Consider the following 20,305-nt stretch of genomic DNA (forward strand, 5'->3'; position numbering starts at 1 on the left):
CTCATCTCTTGAGAGCACTTAATTCTATGGTGAGGACCCTCCTCTTGTGACCTCATCTAATCCCAATTACTTCTCAAAGGCCTCACCTCCACATACCATCACACAAGAGATCATGGATTCCATTCACAATAAAATTCCTATTGCCATTTTACTCGTGGCCTCAGGGTAAGACCAACAGAAAACGACTAGACAGAGAAATGAAGTATGAAAGTACCTGCGTTTCTGTGGGCAAAAGTGAATAAAGAGCCAAGGGACACTATACCTCTGGCAGAACAAATGTGCCTGTTCTTTAGGACATTCTGACACAGTGCTCCTGTTATGTATCTGGCCTGATAGTTAGTTCCCAGGTAGACAGAGATAGAAATCAGCTTTGTTCGCTCATTAATCACTGGTCTTTGTTCACCTTAAGCCTTCCCCCTTCCTTTTCTCTCCATTCCCTTCTAGCATGCTGGCATGGAGTACTTTAATAAAACCACAGCAATGTCTTTTTTATTAAAAAAAAAAAAAAAAAAACTCTCTGAGAGGCTAGAGAATTGTTCTACCAAGATAGCTCAGCAGTTAACATTTGCTGATCTGTAGAGGACCTAGTTCAGTTCCTAGCAATCATATCAGCCATACCTCCAGTTTCAAGGAATCTGACAATCTTTTCTGCACCTCCCCCATAGGCACCTACAGACACAGTGCATTTACATACTCAGAGGCACACACACATACATACATACATACATACATACATACATACATACATACATACAAACTGACAAATCACTAGGTAAATTAAGAAAAAGGGATGTTTAATATATGTCAATTACCTTGATATTATCATAACATTACATATATTCAAATATCATAATATATCCATTAAAATATTTACTATTATTCACCAACTAAAGATAAAAGAATTGAAAATCAGGTGTGGTGATGTATGCCTGTAAATCCAGTACTCAGGAGGCTAAGGAAGGAAGATGTATGTGGACGTTCAACTCTAGTCTGTGATATACAGTGAGATCCTCTCTACAATCATGAACAGAAGTACTGGAAGACTATTATTAATACTTTAGATGTTAACTTTATTAAAATGTTTTAAGTTAAACAATGATACCACATTGAAAAAAGTCTCAAGAAAAATTAGTAATAGAGGAGGAAGTGTGAAAACCTACCAAGAACAAATCGTGAAAGACATAAAGTCTGGCTAGATTATCCAGTAAGGAGACTGTATCAGTACTCACAGCTTCCCACTAAAGCATGAGCTCAGGACCTGATGCCTCACTGGTAGTTTCTGTAAAATATTTTAATGTCAATCCTTCTCTAACTCTTATAAAATGAAAAGTTTGAAATTCATTTTATTAAGCCAGCATTACCCTGATGCCAAAGCCAGACAAAGATACATCAAAAAAGAAAAGTACAAACTGATATTCCTAAGGCAAAACTGTCAATAGTTGGGTGTGGTGTTGCATGCCTTTAATTCCAGCACTCAGGAAGCAGAGGGAAAGGCAAGTGAATTTTATGACTTCAAGGCCTGGTCTTCTAATGTGTTCCAAACTAGCCCAGACTATACTGAGAAACCTTATCTCAAAACACCAAAACCAAAACTAAAACAAAACACAACCCCCTCCCAACTGTCAAGCCCAGTGTCAACATATCAAAAAGATCATATACCAGTATTCAGTGGAATTTATGCAAGGATTAACCAACATACAAAAATCAAGCATTGGAGCGAGAAAGCTGGGGACAATGGCTCAAGGAGTAAATTGTCTGACAAGCTTCAGGTCCAATCCGCAGCACCCAGGTAATAAAAAGCCAGGTGTGATGCATGCACTTGCAGTGCTGGGGAGGCAGAGACAGTGACCATTCTACTGCTGCCATCCTAGTCCACGAGATCAGTGTCTCTTCACAGACCACAGGGCTCCTTGCTTGTACCCTTTCTTCAGTTACTTTCTAACACAGTAGTTGATTGTGGATTTGGTCTAATGCTACATGTATTATGTTAATTTGGTCCCCCAAAGAGAATCCGCATGTAAGACACTGAGGGACCCTGCCCTCAGTTGGTTTTGACCGGTAAATAAAGTTGCTGGCAGCCAATGGCTGGGGCAGGGAGACAGAGGCAGGTCTTTAGGATTCCTGGCCAAGGACTGAGGAAGAAGCAGGAAGATAGAGCCTCCATGCTGGGAAAGGAGCAGAGGACACACCTGAGAAATGCCAGACAGAGAACACAGCAACTATGTAGGTGCTAGAGAACCCAGCCAGAGAGGGCTGCAGGTCTGGGTCTGGGCAGTTAAGATGGGATTTAGGTTTTAGTAAGTAATAACTCAGGAACATTGGAGAGGAAAGTGTTAGCCATGTTGAGGTTTGGAAGTGGCCCAGCCATTGAGCTGTTTAAGGCTCTCTCTCTGTCTCTCTCTGTCTCCCCCCCACTCTGTCTTTCTTTCTCTGTCTCTCTCTCTGTCTCTTTCTGTCTCCCCCCACCCCCTGTATGTCTTTTGTTCGGGGACCCAGAACATTGGGGCAGGTAGTGAGGATTGCATAGCCATTGCCAGACGACTTGAATAGTTATTTGAGTTCTGCAACAGTGGTTCTTCATTTTCACTAAAGTACAATCTAAAATTCTGCACATGTCCAATAAAACCCTTCATGATGGTGCTGTCTTCTGCTTGGCTTCTTCTACCCTCACCTTTTCTGGGCCAGCTATACTGGTCTCTACTCTTCTTAGAAACACCAAATATACTCTACTTCACAGTCTCTGACTGTGTGGTTCCCTTTACTTGGTATGTTCTTCCTTCCCTTTCTCAGATATATGCAGAAAGAGAGACTATAAATAAAGGAAAAAATACAACAGGTCAAAAATAAAATGATAAAGAACAGAGCAATTAAGTGGACAGAGAATATAGGAACACAAATAATATGGCCTTCCTACATACTTCAGGTCTCTACTCAAATTCCACCTTAACAGAAGGACTTTTTCTTCCTATCTTCTATTAAAGGTACCCATGTCTTTCCTAGCTACTCAGCATCATTATTCTTTTTCATAATACTTTTTATGCAGAATGTTCATCCATATATATTTTTACCTTCCCACTTCTATACAAGCATGATCAATACTACCACAGGGTTAAAAACAATCCTGGTATACATCAGAGGCTAATGCTTATTGTTCAATTAACATACTGCCTTTTCAGGTACTTACAGGTTCCTAACCAGCTACACCCAAAACTCAGTAGGTTAAAACTACAACTTATTGTATCTCACAATTTTCTAAGTTAGGAACCAGTCAGAGCTTGGCTGAATGAGCTTTTGTATTACATTATCATGAGAGATCATTTGATGATATTGTAGAATGACCTGTTAACCAAGTCCCAGAAGGCTTCTCCTTTGTATCTGGCACCTTGGTGGGAACAGCTGAAATGGGAAGGCTCAGCTGGGAATACAGTGCATCTACACATCATTCCTTTAGCACAGCAACCTCACAAGTCAGATTTCTAATAGGATGGATCATGGCTCAAAAACTGAGTGTTCTGGAAAACATGGTAGAAAGGTGCACGGCCCATTATAACTTAGCTGCCTGTTAAACATGGCTGTTACAAGCCATGTAGCAGCTATTCCATCATGCCTTACTTGTCTAAAGAAGATATAGGCCCACCTAGATTCAAAGGAACACTGAAGAATCTGAAGCCAGCTTAAAGAGTCAGAAAACCCCATAGCTCACAGTACAGAGTGTTGGGCTTAGCAAATGTCAGGAAATTTTGGTTAGATTAAAGTGAAAACTTAAAGAAACTAAATTTTTAATTATGACAGTATAACTAGAAGAGAGAATAATTTAGTTTTAATATATAGACACAGAATAATTTTAAATGATCTATCCTCCTCTCCTCCTCCTCACCACTTCTTTGGTTTTGTTACTGTTACTTATGGGGACATGGTCTCACTGTGGAGCCTAGGCAACCCTCCATCACATTATTATTCTAGGCTGGCTCAGTCTGCCTGCTTCAGCCTCCCAAGTACTTACGCCATGTCCACCTCATCTACATAATTTCAAAACAAAAACTTAGGTAAGAGGCAAATTCAGAGGAGGTCTGTGATGCAGTTGAGTAGTGCATTCCTTTTATACCATCCCTGAGCATCTCTGTGTACCTGCTCATGCTTAAATCTTTACGTCAAAATCTTTATGAGAAGCCCCAACCCTGCCTTAAAAAAAGTCTGTGCTGAGTTTACTAGTAGAAAGAAGACAATTAAAAAAAAAAATTGGAGGAGAGGTGCAACAGGCTGGTTTCGCAGGTAAAGGTGCCCACTATACAAAGCTGATTGCCTAAGCTCAATCCTTGGATTTCACAATGGGGAGGAAAACTGACATCCAAAAGTTGTCCTCTGAGCTTCACAAGTGTGCAGTGACACTGGGACACACCTGCACACACACACACACACACACACACACACACACACACACACACACACGGTAGTGGAGGAGAATAAAAATTTTAACATGCTTTTTAAAAAGAAAAAAATCCAAGTGGCTAAAGATGTAGCTCAGTGGCAGTTTGCCTAGAATGCATGTGGTCTAGGTTTGATTCCTAGCATTACAAAAATAATTAGAAAGAAAGAAAGCAATCAGTGGCCAAGTGAGATTCAAGACAAAGGTTATTGCTTCTTTCTTCCTTGAGCACCAGAATTTGGAGTCAACATGGGCAAAATGGAGAAGACAGGGAGGAAAAGCATGAGATTCAGTGAACTTGAAGATAACGTCAAAATCAACCAGAATTGACATGTAAAGAGAAAGAAGAAAAAAAAAGGTAACTGGATGTACAAGAACTGTGAAACTACCACAAAGGATATGCATGCCCACTGTGGAGATACCAGGAGGAGAGCAAACTAGTAGAGAAACAGAGAAAATACCTAAGTAACAATGGCTAAGAAGTCAAAATAACTAGTACACCTCAAACCAGAAACTGGAAAAGTCACAGAATGCCAAGATAAATGCCAAAAATTCTACACATAGGAATGTGTACATGCTTAATGAAATCAGAATGCATAGACTAAAACAGGAAGAATCTTAAAGAGATAAAACCACAATTACAGTTTAAGACTTGAATCTACTTCTATCCAGTAGCTGACTGACCCAGTGTGCAGTCAGTCATGAAGTAGGGAAACTAAACAGCAGCATCAGTGACATAAAACATAAATCAGTGAAATGTGTGGACCACTTCATCCAATACCACCATGATCTATTCTCAAACTCACACAGAGCATATGGAGAACATCCCAAGAACATCACCATGCCTTGACAAATTTAAAATAATAAAATAATTATTATGATTAAGAAGTATGATTTTAAGCCAAATATGAGAGATACTGCAGACTTGGTGGGTAGAACTCAATTGTATTTTTCATAGTTTTAGGGGTGGGAAGTCCAAGATCAGGGTGACCAATTCAGTTCCTGAGAAGGCCTGCAGGTGGCCACCTTCTATGTATCTTATGTGCAGAGAAGAGCTCTAGTGTTCTTTAAAGGCACCAGCCCTGAGATTAAAGTCCCACCTTTATGACCTCAGGTGATCTTTGGGACCTTCTCACAGGCCTTATTCCATATATTGGTAGCTAAGAGTTTCAACAAAAGAATTGGTATGTGGGAGGGGGGAAGTTGGAAGACAAATATTTATTTATATTAGGCTAACAGAGGACAGGGAACAAATATCAGAAGTTACAAAACTCATAAATGACAGGTCTATTCTGTCATTCATTACTGATGTTACAAACATCAAAAGGAGATTAAAAGAAGAGAATATGAACAAGTATATATCTTCCAATATGATAATTAGAGGAAATGGACAGATGAGTTAAAGGGCAGAATCTATCACATACAAGAAGAAATATATCATTTAAATTGGCCTACAGCCAGTGAATAAACTGAATCAATGTTTAACCTTCCAAATTGTTTCACTAGTGAATGCTAGCAAACAGTAAGAAAATGAATTTTACCAAGTCTCTGGAATCTCTTCCTGGAAAATAAAAATAACAAACAAACAAAACAAATAAACACCAAAGCCCAAGAGAAGACATATTCCCCTTTCATAAAGAACTAGAACTTCAAATGTAAAGCTACTACTCAAAATAGAAAATTTTAAATTAAAATTCAACAATAAGAAAAATAAACAGTCAGAATTAAAAATGGAAAAGAGAGGGCTGGAGAGATGGCTCAGCAGTTAAGGGCAGTTGCTGCTCTTCAAGGGGACTTAGGTTTAATTCTCAGTGGTCACATGGTGGCTCAAAATCATCAGTAAGTCTAGTTACAGGGAGTCCAATGCACTCTTCTAGCCTCTGTGTGGATACATGTAATACGGAAACATACGTGTAGGCAGAACACCATACATATGTTTTTTAAATTATAAAAATTTTAAATGGTCAAGAGATCTATATAGATTCATTAAAGATACATAGGTACAAAATAAGTATATGAAAAGAATCCCAATATCATTTCACATTAATAAAGTACAAATTAATGATACTACACATCTACTTAATATCTAAAATTAAAAACAGAACCAACAAAGCGAAATACAAGAAAACCAAATGCAATGCTGATACAAACTAGAGCAATTAGAATTCTTGTTCACTGATGGTGAGAATGTAAACTGATGGTGAGAATGTAAACTGGTTCAGTAATTTGGAAGTTTCTTTTAAAGCTAAACTGAGACCTAGCTGGGCTCAACAGCCCAGTGGTTGCTCTCTTGATTACCCAATTAAGTTGAAAGTACGTATGTCTAAAAAAAAACTGTACATGGACTTTTACAGTAGTTTTCTTTATAACTGACAAAACCTATATGCCATTACAGTGTCCAGTAATAAGTAAGTGGATAAATTGTGACATATCCATATACTAGAATATAATTCATTGTTTGAAAGAAAATAAGCCAGCAAGCCACAGAATGACAAGAAGAAACCTAAGATGAATGCTGCTCAAAAATCCAGTCTGAAAGGCTGTGTGCCACATTCTTTTGCCTCTGGTACACTGAATAGCCAAAGCCATAGAGACAGTAAGAACAGTGCTTGAAAACCACACTGATCAGAATGTACAGATATAGCCAGTGTGATGGCTATATCTACAACACAGTAGTAACTGCAGAAGTGGGGCAGGAAGACTCTAAGGGCTGGGAGAACGGGGAGTTTGCTATGAGATGGTGTCTCTTAGGAATGTCTGAAGCTATACACACAATGTCTCATCAACATGGCTGTTGAAATATGACCTGAACAGGAACAATAATATATATGAGAAAGTAGTCAGGGAAGAGCCCACAAAGCCTCATCCCTAGACCAAGAACTACAGGCAACTAAGGAATACTGAGAATGAGAGAAACAGTCTTCCCCAGGGAAGACCCGATCAATTGGTTATTCAACACCAAATGGTCATCCCAGGAAACATACAGAGAATTAACATTATACAGACTAAATAGGCTATATTTATGAGTTTAGGAATACACCACACACACACACACACACACACACACACACACAAGCTATGAATTTGAAGGAAAGCAAGGGGAGGGGTACATGGGAGGTGCAGGAAAGGAAGGAAGAAGGGAATAGTGTAATTATATTATAATCTCAAAAAATGTTTAGAAATTCAGTATTTAAGAATGGATAGTACTTGCCAACAGTTGAGGCTCGAGGAGGAGAAGAGAGCTGTGTAGGTGGAGTACAGGCATTCTAGACAATGAAAGTATTCTAACCCATTCTGTATACTCCTGTGAAGTGGATATATGTGTTTGCAAGGAGAACAAAAGACAAAGAAGTTCAATACACACCACACCTCCTAGAGACAAAGCAGAGAAGCAGCACAATAGGAGAAAACCTGCTCTTGATGTAGATGTGCACAACTACTTTTCTGGTCTCTACCTGCCATGCTCTACTCACTCAGATCTGACCATGGGGACAAGAGGTGAGGGAAAGCCCGAGTTACCTTGGCTACCGGGCGGGCTCCCCTTGACTACATCCATTGTCACCATGTGCTCTCACAGGGTTCACTCTGAAGCCTAAACATATGACTCAGCTTCTGTCATTATAGACAGATGCTTCTGATCACACAATCCTTGAAGAGATGCAAATCTCACTTCCAATTCTTATATTTACCTTCTACTGCTGTGTAGCAAATCACCACAACTCTGGCACCTAAGACAAATTTATTAGCTCACAGTTTCTATGCATCAGGATCTTGATATGGGTAACTAAGGCCCTTTGCTCAAGTCTCACCAGCCTGACACTAAGGTGTCTGCTGGGGCTGCAATCTCACCCAAGGTCCAAATCCACGCATTCCTTTTCTTACCTCTGGAGAACTGAAATGTTGTGTGCCTGGAAGGCATAAAAACTATCCCATGCTACTAGATGGCATTTTGCTTCTCTTTGTCTATCTCACCTCCTCAAAATCTAATCTCTTTTAAAGTCTCTTCTGATTAGGGCAGGCCCACCTGAATAATCATGATTAGCCCAAAGTCTATTGATTCAGGACTTTCAGGAAATCTGCAGAACCTGTTATCTTTCATATAATATAGAATGGTCAGAATGAAATCTATCAAACTCTCTGACATTTGAGGCTACGGGATTATGCAGGGGATGTGCAGCATGAGACAGGAAACTTGGAGCCATCTTAGAATTCTGCCTACCATGTAGAGAACTAATCCTGAGGAAGTCAATGCTGTCTAACCCTTGTAAAGTAGGCCACTCCTCACATTGTCCTCTTAAAATAATCTTCAACCATTGCACATGACACAGAAATTGAATTATTCAAGGTCCATCTCCCCTTGCCCTAGTAGATGCTGGAACCCTTAGCTTCTAGAATCCCTCAGCAGTGAGTTCTCACAAGGGATAAGGGGTGGGACTAAGCCCATGCCTTTGGTGTCCTTTATGTCTGTATACCTACCCTTTCCCTCCTAATTTAAAGCCTATTCAGACTTCAAGAAGCTTCACTGAGCCTCCTACAAAAGTTTTCCTGACTCTCTGGATCCTTGTTGAACTTTTCTTCATCTGAATTTGCTCTGAAGTACTAGAACAGACTGAAAAAGAAAACCATACACTTCCCATCCCATGTGCACATGCCTTTGCAACTCAACTTTGAAAGCCTAAGAGATAGACTGGATCATGTGACTCTTTATCCAATGCAATGTCAGCAAACATGATGCAAGAAGACACCTGTACAGCATCTGTGCAGGGCTGAGTGCAGCTCTGTAGCAGAGCACTTGCCTAACATGAGGAGGCCAAATTCTAGCCAAAAGCACAGAACAAAGACAAAGCAAGCACTGGGGAAATAAGGCTTTCCTTCGTGCTGTCTTGGGGCCATGCCACCATTAGTGACAGGCCATACTGACCTTCCAAATAATGAGAAACATGAGGCCAAGTCACTCCTATAGGCCCCAAGTGACCATGGGTCTGAAACATGAAAAATAACAAAAGTAGTTCTTCAAACCATGGGGCTATATTCCAACTTGTACTTCAATTTATTTATTCTTTAAAATGAGGAGATTCAAAATCACCCTTTTTAGTAACAATTACTTCACTGTTTCATTTTAGTATATATTTTGTTTTTTAAAATTTATTTACTATTCATGTGTGTGCTTATGCACACATGCATGCATGTATGGTGTGAAAGGTGGCAAGACACAGAGTGCATGTACACATCAGGGGAAAACTTTTTGGAGGTGATTCTTTCCTTCCAACTTTAGGTGGGTTTCAAGGATTGAACTTTGATAGTCAGGCTTGTAGAGCAAACACCTTTAAATGCTGAGCTATCTGTCTAGCTCTTGGCATGTTTTCTTGGAAGAAGAGTAAGTTCATTAGACTTATACTGAAGAAACTGTATGAACCAGTTTTCAATATCTGAAAGCATCTATGGGACTAGGTCTGAAAACTTACCCAAACACTTGGCTTAAAAAAAGAGAGATTTTATTTATTTGTTTATTATTTATCTGTGAGACAGGGTTTCACTACGTAGCTCCTACTGTCCTGGAACTCACTACATCAACCAGGACAGCCTCTAATTCAAAGAAATTTATCTGTCTTTGTCTCAAAAGTGCTGGATTTAAAAGTGTGCACTACCATACCCAGCAAGATTTTATTTTATTTTTCTACTTATATGTATATGTGTGCTTGTGTAGGTTTGTGCCTATAGAGGCCAGAAGAGGGTACTAGATATCCTGGAGCTGGAGTTACAGGAGGTGGTGAGAAAACAGGCTAGACAATGGACTCAGGTTCTCTGCAAGAGCATTATATGGTCTTAACTACTGAGCCATCTCTCCAGACTCTTAAAGCACTTGATTACCAACCCAAGTATCATTAAGAGTTAAATACATAAATGATTTGTGGTATGACCTTATATAGAAATATTATTCAACCATAAAAAGAAATGAGATTTTGATACATGACATAACATGGATGAACCTCAATACCATATGCTAACTAGAATTAGGTAGACATAAAAGGGGCAAGAATAACTGTACTTACAAGAATTATTTAGAGTACCAATTTAACCTCTGCACCATGAATGTAATTAGTGTTATTGAATTGTATATTTTACAATGGCAAATTTCATGTTATATATATTTACAGGACTTAAAATTAATGGTATAAAATACTCAAACCCATTGAACTGTATACTCAGGAGAGTTGAATAGCTTGTGAACTATATCTTAATAAAACTATTTTTTTTAATTACAAGCATAAAAATCAGTGCACCAGACTCATTGGGTGCTTGCAGCCAAACCTGATGGATGACCTGGGTTCACCCCTAGGACCCACATGTGGAAGGAAAGGACTGATTCCTACAAGTTGTCCTTTGACTTCTATATTTGTTCCATAGCATGTGCAAGCCACTGTCACATGCATATTAAATAAATAAAAGTAAAAAAAACTTCAACCTAATTTCTAGAAAGTGTTTTCACCACCAAAAATCAATAGGCTCAAATTTAACAGCACAGATAGTTAACCACTGTTGACTGACCTCTTCATTTTGAGGAGGTGAGGTTTTCAGCACTAATATTGAAAAATTCACCAAATGCCCATATTTTCCAACGACTATTTGAAAACTATATTGAAAAACTCAGGTACTTAGATTTGGGATTATAGAAAAAAGTCATTCAGGCAGGAGATTGGGACAAAGAATATTCTTGATTTCACCATCTTCCAACTCTTTTACCTCAGAAAATCATCAAGTCCTATATAGTGGGGCTTTTTGCCAGACACCACTGGTATAAATAATGGCACAGAGGCTATTAATATTATGTAAAGCTTAGGTCTTTAGCTGAGACAATCTCCAGCTAGTGTTTAACTTAAACTATTCTAGTCTACAACCTGTCTTGTGGCTAGGTCTATCTTTCTCTGTTCTGCTGCAGTTGGTGTCTGTTCCTCTCAGTGTCTGCTCTTGAATCTCTAACTATGTCTTCATCCCCTGTGTGACTCTCTCTGTCTGGGAAGTTCCACTCACCTCCTTCCTGTCCAGCTACTGACCATCAGCTCTTTACTGCAACCAACCAGTAGTGAGACAATCTGATACAGGCCTGGATTGCCTTAGGCAGGTGAAGAAGGACAAATATTTACAAAATAGAAAATCTAGTGATGGGGCATAGAAATAGCAATACCAAAATCCTGCCAACATTTAACATTTAGAATTTACAACTGAAAACAGAGGAACAACTTCACACATTGTGAAAAAACGTTACCTTAACAGTCCTAAGTTAGCCTACTGAGGTACAATCCTGCTCAGCATGTTACCAAAAGAAAGAGCCTGCAAACAAAACAGACACATTCTCTCTCTAGTTAAAAAGTTTCTGATGTACTTCTGTATGATGTAACACTTACAAGTCCTTTGATGTGAGAAGCATAATAACAGAAAAGTCCTCCAGGCTTCTCTCTCTAAGGATTCAATTTCTCAAGGAGAGCAACCAGCCAATTCTGTGCACAGGGCTTGTACTCTGCTCCTGCTCTTAGAAGAACATTCACTTTGACATTTACTGCCCCACACTGCTAGGATTTTCCATCCATCAACAGGTTGGTACAACTGAAAGCTGGGGGTAGAAGTTAGGGAGGTAAGTGTTCTCTCTCTCTCTCTCTCTCTCTCTCTGTGTGTGTGTGTGTGTGTGTGTGTGTGTGTGTGTGTGTGTGTGTGTTCTGCCCCCCAGGTCTATGTGACACTGCTGCATTCCTGGTCTTAGTTTATTCACTTATAAAAGGGAAGGCAGAGTACAAGCCTATCTTAAGCTATTTATTCAGGCTCTTTCTTCTCCTAAAAGAAATCTGATTGATTGGTTTGTTTCAATTACAGAATTTGTCTTCAATATCTAGTAAGTTTTCTACTCAAGAGAATATAGAAAAACTCCTTCTATTCGGTCCAAAATTTCCAATTAATTGTAAAAACACATACTTTGCCTTTTATGAGTTGGACATTTGTTAAATGCTCAAAATGTACCACACTGAAGCTCTAATTGAACACCAGTGATTCTCATATTTACACCTAGAAAGGGAAGTCTGACTTAGAGAAACAAGGATAAGTATTACCTCAATTTTTTAATAATTTGTTTTTATTTTATGTGCATCGGTATTTTGTTTGATGTATGTGTGAGGGTGTCAGATACTGGAGTTACATACAGTTGTGAGCTGCCATGTGGATGCTGGGAATTGAACCTGGGTCTTCTCTGGAAGAGTAGTCAGTGCTCTTAACCACTGAGCCATATCTTTGGTCAAGTACTACCTCATTTAATGGCATGGGGAAATAAAAGATATCCTGAGAAGCAACACAAAGATAAGTGTATATTTAGATATAAAGTTTTGAGTTCCCAAAGTTGAATTTCCTAGTAAGTTGGGTTACTTTTTTCTTTTGTTGGGGGTAAAATGTCAATATTTAATGGTAAGGGATTGGAAAAAAAAAATAAGGGTAAGTAAGGGTTAGGTCAAGTGACTTGTACATTTACCGGGATTGCCTGGGTACAATTATAAACTGTCAATCATCACAGTTCAATGGCACTCAAACTTTTAAAAGCTACATTAACATTTATAAAAAGGAAAGGAAGAAAGAAGGATAGAAAGCAAGTAAGAGTTTACCTGAAAGCCTACTTATAAGATTAGGCAACCCAAGTGAGCTTTGCTGGGTGTTCAATAATATTCTCCATGCAGAAGGGGCTCTAAAAGACACGAAAACAATGACTATGATAAAAGGAATGCCTTACTGTCTTGGTGAATCTGGGGAGAGTTCCCTTTTTGAATCAGGAAAGCTTTGGGTCTGCAAAACACATTCAGGGAAGAACAAATCTTGTCTCGGTTCAGTGTGGACTGATTGTGAGGCCTGCAGTCCATCTTTACCCGCCATCTTGGCTCCTGGATTTGACAGTGCCTCCAGACTCTCTAAAATCAGATCATCTTCACTTATAGAAACTGTGAGGTCACTGCTGCTGCATGAGCTTTCCTCCTCCTGCTCTTCCTGAACTTCTGGGAAGGCCTTCTGTGATTTTGGGTCCCCATGGTCAAGACCATCTGCAAGAAGAGAAGTGTGGGCATTGCTGGTCACAAAGTTCTCAGAGTCCAAGGAAAATAGAACAGAATTTCATCCCTTTAAAAAACATATAGAAACCTGTGTGGTGTGGTAATGCACACCTTTGGTCTCAACAGAGGCAGGAAGAGCTCTTGAGTTCAAGGTCAACTTGGTCTACTTAGAGAGTTCAAGGCCTCCCAGGGCTACACAATGAGACTCTGTTTCAAGAAGAAAAAAAAAAAAAACAGAAACAAAAAATAAAACAAAACAAAAAAATCCCAAAGCAAAAAACATGCAGAAGCACAGGACTGGGAGATAGCTCAGTCAACAAAGCACTTGCCTCAGAAGCATGAAGCCTTGAGCTCAATGCCCTGCATATGCACATAAAGAGGCAGGCTCCATGGTATGCTTAGGATCCCAGCGCTGCTGAGGCAGAGACAGGAAGATTCTGTGGTTCACTGGCCATTCAGACTAGACTAACTGGTGAACTCCAGGTCAATAAGAATCCCAGACTCAAAGGAATTAGGTACCCTTTCTTTCTAAAGTTGACACCCAGGCTTGTCCTCTGGTTTCCCTGCACGCACACACATGTACTGTCCCCAGATAAATATACTTATATACACATATACAAATGCATAAAAAATGTAGAAACAATTTACAATTAATAGTATTTAAATCTTTTAAAAATTTGTTCTTTTAAAAAGTGTGTAAGTTTAATTGTGCTCAAGATCAAATGAACTCAGGGCCTCCTCATAAACACTATTGAGCTGAACACTCTCAACCTCAAAAATATTTTAAATGCTTTCTAAACGTGATTTTTAAAATAAGTGAATTCATCTTTTGAAACATTTCCATAAACACATATAAGAAGTCATTAGGATGGAACTCATTGATGAAGTTACTTCTTTGTCCAAAGAGATAAATTTATAGATCACGATGAGAAAAGCTAGGCACTAAGAAAAATCAGAAAACAAACTCGGTCTGTCATCTCACCTGAGAAAGCTTCCCAAGCAGAATGCTTCTCTCCAGCCCACTTATTTGCAGATGTACAGTGTTCTGAAACTGCTATCACAGGGACCAGCGGGCTGGCTCTTTCTTCCCCGACTTCAATATGTTCTTGTGTCAGTATTTCTCCGTCTGATCCCTCTGATCTGCTGGAACTGTCACACTTTAAATCAGTGATTCTGTTCTCTGGACTTAATCTTTCCTGTAACGAGGAATGGAGTTCAGCAGACTTTCTGCCTTCAGATAAATTACTCTTGCTGTGACGTGTGCTGCTTCCTATCTCCAAGCAATGAGTTTGTTCTTTCTCAGACAATACACGGCTTGTGACTGGCGTTTTCTCACCAGTCTGAAGAGATGTCTTTCCATGTATTTTGTCAGACTTATTTAAGCACTGTATGTCACCATTAGTCTGCACTACACAGCTGTCTGTCACACAGCTGTTCTGGGCTGTCTGTTGGTGTGAATGTGGGTCAGAGATTGAAAAGTTCTTTGTGGGTTGGTTAGATTTCTGCTCTGCACTGAAATCTTCAATGCTTGAGATGGCTGACATTTGGCGGCCCATAAAGATTGTTGCTGGTTGATACAATCCTCTTGACATAGCTGTCCCTGAATTAATTCCTGCCTGCACTGCATCCTGCAAAAGAGGTGAGAGTTAAACATGTTGCATATGAGCAGTGAAGTGGAGAGGGAAGGAGGGAAAGGAAGCATAACCACAGATATCGACTCCTACCACTGACAAACATGCCTTTCCACTTCATGAATTAGCCAGCTCGACTACAGCCCAGATTGTTACTGTAATAACAACATTGCCGTATACAGCAACTATTGCCAAGGAACTATGGAACTCATTTCTGAAGAATGAAATGCATGCGTTTAGCCCAGCTGAAGTATGTAGCTAAAAGGAAATGGCATTAGTAAATTTTAGGTTATACCCCAGTGCCAATCCCTGAAAAGTGCTGAGTTTTAAATGTACTCTATACAGACTCATTCAGCACTGCTATAAAGAAACTTGACAGAAAAAAAGAAAAAAAAAGCAAACCAGGGGAATATAGGACAGAGAATAAGAGGGTTCAAACTCTTATTTCTAGTGCTATATAGAAAATAAAAACTACCAGTGGTGACCTTCATAATGAGAGTAAAGCATATCACAACATATATAGAATATTAACATCAAAATTTCCTGAACATCTTCAAGAAATTTTTAAATAATTTAAATTTACTAGCATGTATGGGAAATTTACTAGTATGAGAAAATCTGAGCCTGGTCTTTGAAGGGTAGGAGAAAGGAGAGGAGACAGAGGCAAGCTGAGCAGAGAACATGGCTGGGACAGGGGACATGGTGCCAAGCTGAACTATAAGTAACAAGCTGAAGTCTTCTAGAAGTTAAGTGCTTTTCTTCCAGAAGGAGCAGAGCACTCCCACAGGTGAAGTACTCCTTCCCAGAGGTTCACACTGTAGGTGGGGAAATGTGAAATGTATCTGCACCTTTCCTCCACAGATAGAAATATCAACATCCAAACTGCAAGATAAGAAATGTCAAGAGAGAGGGCTGGAGAGATGGCTCAGTGGTTAAGAGTACTGTCTGCTCTTCCAAAGGTCATGAGTTCAATTCCCAGCAACCACATGGTGGCTCACAACCATCTGTAATGGAATCTGATGCCCTCTTTCGATGTGTCAGCAACAGGATGCTCATATACATTAAATAAATTTTAATAAAAAAATTTAGAAACATCAAGAGAGAACAACAATAGAATCTAGGCCATATTTCTCTTCAAATGTTGTCTCTTCTAATCCTGGAATAACAAAACAAAAACACTAACCCCTCTACTCCACACACAGTCAACAAATCCAGGATGCCAGAACAAGGCAATGGAATCAAGAGAACTAAATAATCTCTGCTCTATAGCAGAGGTGAGGAACCCCAAACAGCTCTTCAGAACTCTGGAACTTGACCAGCTTTCTAGAAACCTGGGGAGCATTTATTTAAGAGAGCCAGTTAGATCTTGAAAAACCAGGAAGCTTCTGGGTTCTCAGGTTCTGGCCAACATAACCACTGTACTCACAGAAAAAACCCAGCCAAGCAGCCACTGGAAAAGGAATGGAGTCAGAATTCTTTTGAAGCACCATTTCCAGACAACAGTCATCATTTGACTATCTGGTAGCTCCTTGGGGTACTCCATGCAAAAGACTGTTTTCACTTGACCCAGCTTTGAATTGACCCATTGCAAATAGCTGTGATCCCAAGCCAAGTTTGTTGAAAATAATCAGAACCAGTTTTTAAAAGTGGAAGCTGCCCAAGGTAGGCAGTACCACTCAAAGTAAACAAAAGGCTACATACATTTTAAAGAGAAAGCTGGTCAAAGTGCTGCCTATTGGGTTAAGGAACTCTAGAAGGTTCTAGTATACGCCTGGGACTCTATCCAGATGACCATCCACATGCCCCAGCTGGAGGAAATGTTCAAGAAAAGTTTCCATGAAGTAAGTGCCTGAGCTCTCACCTCTAGCTCACTCTGAGGCTCTAAGCAAAAAGTGAAGGCCAAGGTGGAGCTATGAACTGCTCAGCGGAGTGGGTATGTCCAGTGTATACCTAGAACCTCTTAGCAAAGATGATAAGAATCATAGTCTCAGGTATCAAAGAAAGCTGATGGTTATTAAGTAAACTTAACAGAAACCTCAGTGACCATACATGAAAAATAACACACATTCAACATAACTAGGTGACAGCAATTAACAACAGATTCTGAGAGGGTAGAACTGTCACAATTGGCACATTTAATTATTACTTAAAAATGAAATAAAAGAAAATATAGACAGTGGGCATTTAGATCAATAGAAACTATCTCTGAGGAAGTCCAGGTGTTAAACTTACTAGATAAAGACATCAAATTATCTAGAATTAGCTAAATAAGCTTAAACAGTTAAAGAAAATCATGTCCATAGAATTAAAGTATCCTAGCATCCAGAGGCTGGCTCTTGAGGCACTCAAATAAATGAATGACCTTAATTGAAGCCAGTAGATATGTTTACTGAAACCTACCTCAAAAGTGGGATGTACAGGGAAGAAGGAGAGACACAGACAGAGATTTTAAATATGAGAATACAATGTTCTCAATAGAGAACATTATAAAGATGCTTAAATTCTAGGGCTAAAGCTGGGTATACCTGTAATCCCAGAAGTTAGAAGGTAGAGGCAGGAGAACAAGTAGTTCAAGGCCAATCTAGCTACATAGAGAACTCAAAGTCAGCCTGAGATATATGAGATACTATCTCAAAAGAATTTTTAAAAATTTTAGGGCTAGCTTGGGTACAGTAGGACATGACTTTAATCCCAGCACTCTGGCAGAGACAGGCAGATTGTGGTTTCAAGGACAGCCTGGTCTATGTAGAGAATTCCAGGCCAGCCAGGCCTACACAGTGAGGTACTGTCTACACAGTGGAAGTACTGTCTCAAAACAAACAAATTATAGGGCTAGGGATGTAGCTCACTTGCTAAGTATGGGTAAAATCTAGGTTTAAACCATACATAAGAGACATAAATCACTTAAAAAGGAAAGTCCGATCACTGAAATGAAGAATTAGAAGGGCTCGGCAGCAGATCTAAACAGACAGAATTAGCAATGCTGAAATAGGTATATTGAAATTATGTAACCTGAGACAAAAAAGAACAAAGAAAACTTTGAGCCTCAGAACATCATTTACAATAGCAAGTGCATTAAAGCCCAGATGAAAGGAAAGGCTATGGGGGAAGCAGGAAGTGATAATCTTTATAACTTTGGAATAAGCACATTTCAAGGGCACCAAAAACTTAAATACAAGTGAAAAGGTATTATTCTCTATAAACCCTAAGCCTGACCAGTATACAAATCTTATGAAAAATGTTTATTTTTCACTCATGGTTTGAATCTAGAGCACAATCCATACTAATGATATTAACACAATATGGTAGTTACCAAATCAGGCTAGCCCACCAAAACCCGAAGTAATGTTTCATTGAAAGCAGACTCTTTCTGCATCTGTATTAGTATTTGACTACAAAACCAAACTGTCCTAACATTTGAACTGTCTTCTCACTCCCACATACCTTACGGCTCTAGCCACCAGGTGCTGACATCTCAATAGGTTCTGGGTTAAGTAGTCACAAGTACTGCATAGATGGTCAAAGGGGACTGGGGATCTTTCCTTGCTGGTCATGAAAGGTTACAGTTATTGGTGATCCTTTTATGATTTAAGGGGAACCATGACATCTGAAAACTAGAAGATACCAGGTAAAGACAGAGCAAGTCCCACTACTGCACTGGAACTCAGCCCTAGACTTCAGGAGGGATGCAGCAGCCAAAACCACTCTCTACTCTCCTTCCTCACAAGAACAAACAGTATGGTTTCCTCAAAAGGCTTGTCAATGCTTGTCTTTCACTGTAGAAAAATAGTCTGCCCCATGATGGGAGCATCACAGTTTTTCAGAATACATGCTATATGCATGCACTCAGAATCTCTGAAGGCTTTTCTCTTTGCCTTTCTGTCTCTGAGTGGAGAGGTGTAGAGGCTCTTGGACATTTTCTTTTACAATGGACACAGCCTGTTTAAAAACAATCCCATTATCTTTATCATCATTTGTTTCAGCCACTTCTGATTTTTTGTCTTTCTAAAAATGGCATACAAACTGGCTGGGCCCTAGCTGGCGCGGGGCTTCACAGGAGGGTTAGGAGCGCCCTGTGAAGTCTTTTTCTCTTTTTCCTTCTAGAAGCCTGAAGCCTCCTCTTTCATATAAGGTAAAGCGGATGGGGAACACTATAATGAATTCTTTCTTCAGTTAATCTCTTCCGGAGTAACTTTTGTTTCCTTTTAAATCACTCTTCTATTTTTGGCCCACATTTCCAATTCTGATTATTCCTTTTCACTGTTGGATATGATGGTGAAGGAAATGGCACATTCTACTCTCTAAAAAGCTCTACGCATATTTTTTCTGTTGCCATAAAACAACACAGCTGAAGTCTTTCACCGAAACGGTAGTTGTTCATTGTTTCCACAACCATCTTGGCAACATCCTCAGATTCCCACTCCACAAAGGCAGAGCTACAGCTATTTCCAAATCCTTTTACTTCTGGACAGTCTGAATCTTGTAATAGTGCCAAAGTGGGAGAAATATGCATGGATCTAACTTTTAAAAAGTTCTGGAGGGAGGTGCTCCAGCTTGCTCAGGAAATGGGAGTCATGTGCATATGTATACATGTTTGTGCATGTGTATGTATGCACAAGAAGGCCAGACATTGATGTCAGATATCTTCCTTGGTTTTTTTCTTATTTTTTGAGACAAAGTCTGTCAGAACCTGGGGCTGTCTGACTAGTAAACTCCAGGGATCTCCATTGTCTCTGTTCACTAGTGCTGGGATTGCACATGTATAGCACTGTGTGGGCTTTTTTACATTAGATGCAAGGGATCTAAACTCAGGGCCTCACGTGTACAACCAAGCATTCTGACTGAGCCATCTCTGCAGCCCCAGTAATGTTTTTCTTGATATTTCTGCTTTGTCGAATGTTGACAAACCTGTTCCATCTCCCTCTGAAACTGAGTCAGTCTTCTTTGCAGACTCAGGAAAAGACATGGCTTAGCTGAGACAGGAAAACCCACCATTCTGAAGGTGGTCAAGCAGCACGGTTCCACACAATGCTTTCCAACAATAGAGTTCTGAAGAAATAACAGGAAAACTTCCGAAATTAGATGAAAGACATGACCCTACATAACAGAGCTCAACAAAGGATAAACCAAAAAAATGTCTATACTCACTAGCTTCCAAAGGAAAA

The 20,305-nt window shown here is 39.5% G+C and overlaps 1 protein-coding gene across 3 annotated transcripts in view; it reads right to left on the reverse strand.

The window, feature by feature from the left end:
- The window catches only part of Kiz (kizuna centrosomal protein), a 103,444-nt gene that overhangs the window by 56,630 nt on the left and 26,509 nt on the right, over positions 1-20,305 (reverse strand). For all 3 annotated transcript variants that reach the window (XM_028754985.1, XM_028754997.1, XM_028754990.1), the window contains 2 exons: positions 14,492-15,137; positions 13,197-13,500 (listed from right to left, as the gene is read on the reverse strand). In XM_028754985.1, coding sequence (XP_028610818.1) covers positions 13,197-13,500; positions 14,492-15,137 — 950 coding nt within the window. The remainder of the gene's footprint in view (positions 1-13,196; positions 13,501-14,491; positions 15,138-20,305) is intronic.

The sequence above is a fragment of the Grammomys surdaster genome, unplaced genomic scaffold (assembly GCF_004785775.1).
Source record: "Grammomys surdaster isolate TR1022 unplaced genomic scaffold, NIH_TR_1.0 129, whole genome shotgun sequence".
Classification (NCBI taxonomy): Eukaryota; Metazoa; Chordata; class Mammalia; order Rodentia; family Muridae; genus Grammomys; species Grammomys surdaster.